Source organism: Lathyrus oleraceus, chromosome 1, assembly GCF_024323335.1.
Source record: "Lathyrus oleraceus cultivar Zhongwan6 chromosome 1, CAAS_Psat_ZW6_1.0, whole genome shotgun sequence".
NCBI classification, from domain to species: domain Eukaryota; kingdom Viridiplantae; phylum Streptophyta; class Magnoliopsida; order Fabales; family Fabaceae; genus Lathyrus; species Lathyrus oleraceus.
This window is the reverse complement of record NC_066579.1, coordinates 294,496,686-294,502,943: the sequence shown is the minus strand read 5'-3', so window position 1 is coordinate 294,502,943 and position 6,258 is coordinate 294,496,686. Positions and strand designations below refer to the sequence as shown.

The 6,258-nt window shown below is 34.2% G+C and overlaps 1 protein-coding gene across 1 annotated transcript; it reads left to right on the top strand.

The window, feature by feature from the left end:
* The first annotated feature begins 2,848 nt into the window (after positions 1–2,848).
* Positions 2,849–3,809, top strand: LOC127131217 (kunitz-type trypsin inhibitor-like 2 protein). Its single transcript, NM_001427717.1, has one exon. It carries the CDS (start codon positions 2,904–2,906, stop codon positions 3,555–3,557), a length of 654 nt encoding a protein of 217 aa, NP_001414646.1. The 5' UTR covers positions 2,849–2,903; the 3' UTR covers positions 3,558–3,809.
* Positions 3,810–6,258: the final 2,449 nt, after the last annotated feature.

Below are 6,258 nucleotides of genomic sequence, written 5' to 3'. Positions count from 1 at the left end.
TCACACACTTGAAAATTTGGCCAAATTTAAAAATGTTAGTGCATACTTGCATGAGCGTGTGATAGGCCCATGAAATGATTGGAAAAGGTCCACAATTATGCATGAATGATGCTGAAAGCTTAACATGAGGTCATGCAATTGTAATTGAAGATTGGTCATGAAAATCATCCAAATGGGACCATGAAAAGTAACCATGCGCAAGTCCTTGTAAAATGCTCTAAATGCCATGATCTTTGACTTTTTGGAAATGTGACATCAAGGGGAACAACTTTAATGTTGAACACTTTTCCATTTGGAGCTTAGATAATGATTAATTTTAAGGTGAAAGTTGGAGAAATCAAACATAATTGAAAATTTTCTAAGTACCAAGTCAAATGACCACTTCTTCCACCTTGAATAACATTTGCTATGAGCTCCAAGTGAAAATGGTTCCTTCACAAAAGTTATAGCTCTTTCATTTCTCTTCAATATGACATCATTTGGATTTGGCATGAGGGAGTTATGCATTTTAGAAGTTGAGGAAAATTGTTTGTTCAATGATGATGGCCCAAAATGACCTATAATGTTTCCTCTTGGCACGTGCCCTTGAAAGTTGAATTTGACATTTCTAAACGAGTCAAAGTTGGATAAGACATCTTGAAATTGATCATGAAACTTGGATGGCCTTAATATCATAAAAATTGAGCAAGTTATGGTCCTTGAAAGTTGACCTCCTAACTGGGGCACAGACAAAATGACCTATAATCTTTCACCATAAAAAATGACTTTCCAAGCAAATATAGATCTTGATGTCAACATGAAAGTTGTTTGGAATGTCATAAAGAGTAACTGTTCTCTTGGAATCATTTTAATATGACAAAAATTGTAGGAGATGGGGTCTAGGGAACCCCAGTTTTGACCAGTTGACTTTCTCTAGTCAACCTCTTTGAACCAACTTGCAAACTTGAAGTTATCTTGATCTTTGGGACTCATGGAGGATCAAATATGCATAAGATGATGTATAGTGAAGTATCCCTTCAAATATTTGATCAATTGATGAAGAAACTTGCTAAGGAAGTCACACAAGATACCTAGATGAATTAGGGTTTCCAAGGCAAACAAGCTTCAAACTCTTGATGAACTCTTGATCAAAATGACAAATAAATAACATGGGGATCCATATATTATGTTTAGAACCAATGGTAAACAATTCCCTGATTGATTTCTTGCTATGAGGGTCTCAAACCCTAGTTGTGAGCTTGATAGGGCACATGTGAATGCACACATTACCTACAAAAGAAACAAAGCTATACATAGACATATATTTGGTATTTTGGTTAGTAAACAAAAGAAAAATAAAGTATGATACAATCAAATATTCTTGGTGATCTCTCCCAATGCAAATCCAATGAATGAGGGGTAAGGAGGATGTCAAGGTGTGATCCCAAAGCCAATGTAAATTATGAGATATCATGAGGGCTCTTAGGGTCAAAATTGGGTTCTTATACTATGATTATGTTAATCCTCTTAATTCTAAGAGTTGGAATATTTATAGGCCTAACTCGTGTACCAAATTGTTGGGTGAGGAGCCAATTGCCTCCTAGTTCTTTGACTAGAGCGTGAGTATAAGAAGAATGATTCCCCCCGTTATTGAGAATAGGAAGAGCAACTTTCACGTTAATATGAGGAAGTCGTTTCTTACTTAGATAAGCGACAAATGTTGATCCTTTCAGATGCACATGGCCTCATGTAATATAATAGCTACCACTTGAATAACACGAATTTGGATCGTCTGACCCATGCTAGATAAGGTGGACTTCAAGTCGAATGACCCAACGCCCATTGTGTCGTACTTGTCCGTTTTATCCAATGACCCTTTGTGACGCTTAAAGACAGAGAGAATTATGGATTATTTTCTTCCGGGGCCAAATAAAAATGATCCCAATGAACTATGTAAGCAAAAAGTTTTGTAATTATTATATAAATCAGTTCAATTAATAAAGATACACACTTTGTTACTCATCAAAATCCTTTCTCTATTACTTAAATTTTATTTAGAGAAAATATATTCTTCCACTAAAAACATATTCCTATGCCGTATTATAATAATATTTTTTAAAAAAATATATATAAAAAATTATTTTTCTATTTTTTTTATTTTTAAATTAAATAATACTAATATAAAATTGTGTGACTAACCAACTTCATAATTTTATTAACAATATTTTACATTGTATTAACCAACTCTAACGACGGCACAAAATTATTTTTGATATCTAGACGTTTATTAACCAATTTCATAACTTCATTAATCATTTTTTTACTTTTTATTAACCAACTTTTGTGTACTATTAAAAATTATTTTTAATATCTGAATATTTATTAACCAACTTCATCATTTTATTAACCAACTTTTTATATTTTATTAACCAATTTTATTTCACTACTTTAAAGTTAATATTCACGCTAATTATTTATCGATACTTTTTACGGATACTGTTCACATACTGTTCATGCACAGTTTACATATTATTCATAAAAAAATATTTTTTATTTAAAAATACAATTTTTATTATATAAATACGATAAACAACATATAGGAACAATATATATACTTAGTGTAAAAAATGGTGTAGGAATATTGCTGTATTATTTAACAGCAACCTGCAATAAAATTCATAAACATTTCCCATGCATAGCACCCGGTACATACTATAATATATTATCATTTCAACAACATGAAACAGTTATATTATATTTACTTTTTATTTTGGTGAATAAAAACAATAAGTCCTACTCGTGAAACGCATGGTTACTTTATTATTAAAAAAAGGGTGCTTCACATCATTACTACTGTATTATATATAGAGGCATATAGTTAATCAACAAACTCACAAACAAAAAACATTCTTAATCACCTAACAATGAAACCTCTTTCACCACTCACCCTTTCCTTTTTCCTCTTTGTTTTCATCACCACTCTTTCACCAGCTTTCTCAAGTGAAGATGTTGAGCAAGTATTGGACGTTAATGGCAACCCCATTTTCCCCGGTGGCCAATACTACATCTTGCCAGCAATCCGTGGTCCTCCCGGCGGAGGAGTAAGACTCGGAAGAACAGGTGATTTAACCTGTCCAGTCACCGTCCTACAAGACCGCCGAGAAGTTAAAAACGGTCTACCAGTTAAATTCGTTATACCAGGAATATCTCCTGGTATAATTTTCACTGGCACACCAATTGAGATAGAGTATACAAAGAAACCTAATTGTGCAAAATCATCAAAATGGTTAGTATTTGTTGACAATGTTATTCAAAAGGCCTGTGTTGGTATTGGTGGTCCTGAGAATTACCCTGGTATTCAAACATTGAGTGGATTATTTAAGATTGAGAAGCATGAATCTGGATTTGGCTATAAGCTTGGATTTTGTATTAAGGGTTCTCCTACTTGTTTGGATGTTGGAAGATTTGATAATGATGAAGCTGGAAGAAGGTTGAATTTGACTGAGCATGAGTCCTTTCAAGTTGTGTTTGTTGAAGCTGAGGCTAATGATGCTGAGTTTATTAAATCTGTTGTTTGAATCTTAGTTTAGTATAATTAAGCTAGATTGTGTGAGTTTTAGTTCTTGCACAGTTTTAAGCATATAATAAAATGGAAATATTTGTGTCCAATGTTTTCTCTCTTCTATTATTGTTCTCTCTCTTTCTCTCTCTATATCATTCATTATCTCTCTCTAGTTGTTACAAAATCATTAAGAATAAGTTTTGTTATTATATTTTTGGATTGAATTCTTAAATGGTTTTGTCATTGATTATTTCAAGGGATGTTGACGTGGATACAGCAGAAATATTTACAAGCCTTAGTGTCCTACTATGTTTGTTAATTACAATTACAAATATCACCAAAAGTAAGAGAAAGTAGTTTAGGCAGTTTTGTTAACTTTTCAGGGTAAAACAGTAATGTACTTTGCCCACGAGGAGCTCGTGGTTACAATTTTGCATAGATAATTATTCTTTCTAAATTATTGTTTTTTCTTTTATTTGATTTCTAAATTATAAAAATTATGTACATTTTAATTAATTAGGTGTAGCGTAGGTTTTTGATTTTTTTTTTTAAAAAATAACTATCATTTTCAAAATTAATTTCAAAATAATAGATTTTTCAAAAAACTTTCCAAAATAACCACCTTTAAAAAAAGATGCGTCAGATGAACTAGCGCAGCCGTCTTAAACCAAGAGGAGGCACCTGCATTGCAAGTCTTATGAGGAGGCGTCAATGTCTATGGCGCCTATTTTGTGTTTCATGAGGAGGTGTCAATGTCTATGACGCTTGCATTGTGTCCTAGGTGTATGCGTCAATTCATCTGGTGCATACACCCTTATATTATTTTTTTTTTTTTTTTTAAATTTATGAAATAATAAAAAATAATGTAAAAAAAATTATATTCATGGTATAATCAATGTTACATGGGATTGACAAAAATTTAAGGACCAGCCTGATCGAAACGTCCATCTATTCCACATCCAGGTGGTTAGTTTTTCTCCGAGGTCTCCCACAATTTTCCTGAGGTGTTTGGGGTTTTTGCGTGTTGACTGGATCGAATGATGTCTGGTGTAAAGATCTGACGGAAGTTCCAATGGTATTTGACAGATGTGTCATCATTTGTTCCCAATATCCGGGGGGCTCTGGCCAACGACACTTCCGTAATGGAGTTTGGTGTCCATGTCATCGTAGTTAGGTCGATGGGATTGGATGGATTGTGGACGGTATAATTACCCAAATTGGGACATTAAATCGTTTTGGAAACGAAGCAATGGTTCCTAGGGCATACTATAGTTAAACAATGATTGTGTGTTTTGGTGATGGGATGTTTGAGTGGTCATTGGTGGGGGGCTACGATGAAGTGACCCATATGAATCATTTGGGCTATAGACGTTTGTGGTTGATGCGTATGATTGTTGGTGGGTAGGGTTTGATTCTTGGTTTTGTGGTTGGGTGGGTGACATGAATGGATTGCGATGTTGGGTGTTTGGTGGATGGCATGAATGGGTTGTGAAGTTGGGTGTTTGGTTGTTGGGTGTATGTGGTAGGTTGATGGTGTGAGGTTGGTTGTTGGGTTTGGGTGGTTTGACATTGGTGTTGGACGGGGACTTGTTGTTGGGCGTATGATGACGAAGTTAGTTGACATGGATCTATCAAATACCGCGGCTCAGACACAAATTGTTGAGTTATTACCGACCTAAACCATGCCATATATTATTGAGTTAGTCTTGCATCATGGATGATTGGTTCGTTTAAGATGTGTTGTCGTCGATTCCTCCATTGACGACACATCTCTTTTACAAAGTCTCTCCAGTCGGAATAATCCCATTGGGCATCAACTCTTTTTTGATGCCAATTCCCTAAACACGCCGGAGGTTCTGGAATCTGTTGTTGCATGTCGAACTGCGGCTTTACCCGGTCACTCTAGTGCATTTCCATAGTATTGAACCGGATAATTGGTGTCTTTGTTGTCTAAACTGTAGCATCGTCATGGTTCACATGATGATCAAGATCCAGATATGGCCTCTAGATAAACTGTAAAATAATACGAAACGATTAGATGACAAATAATTTGATAAGTATTTTTAAATTAAAATATAGTTGTGTAAGAGTATTACATCGTCTGGTCCAATGTCGTCCAATAGATTGCGATAGACTACTATAGCGTGTTTCAGACACCTATTGTAGTTCATCCCCCTTACTTACCACCTTAGATAAAAAAAAATTGAAAAATATTATTTACAGTTAATTGTAATATAAAATATAATTAATTAAATGGTAAAGTGTTACACTTACTTTGTTGCAAACGGGAACACGAATAGGTTCTCGTTTATCGGGGCGAGTGACGACATTCTTAATCAACTCCATGCTTGTAGCAAATACGCACATGAAAAAAACGTACAAGTATTCTTGTTTGCATTTTTACACATTACACTATATATATGGGGCAACACAGCTGAACCCCAACTATATGTGCTTACCTTATTAATGTTGCGTAACAATGGTAAATACATAATATTTACTGAATTACCTGTACTTTCTGGAAATAAAAAATTACCAAATAAAATCATAATATAACACCGAGCTTTAATTATTTTTTTGTACTCGGTTGATTCTTCGGACAATATTATACTCGCATTATATTGTTTAAGGTATTTTAAATTTATACATTGTCCCATTGCTTGACCGGATGACTCTCCCTCAATTTGGTCGTCACACAAATGGGCATCCAATAATTT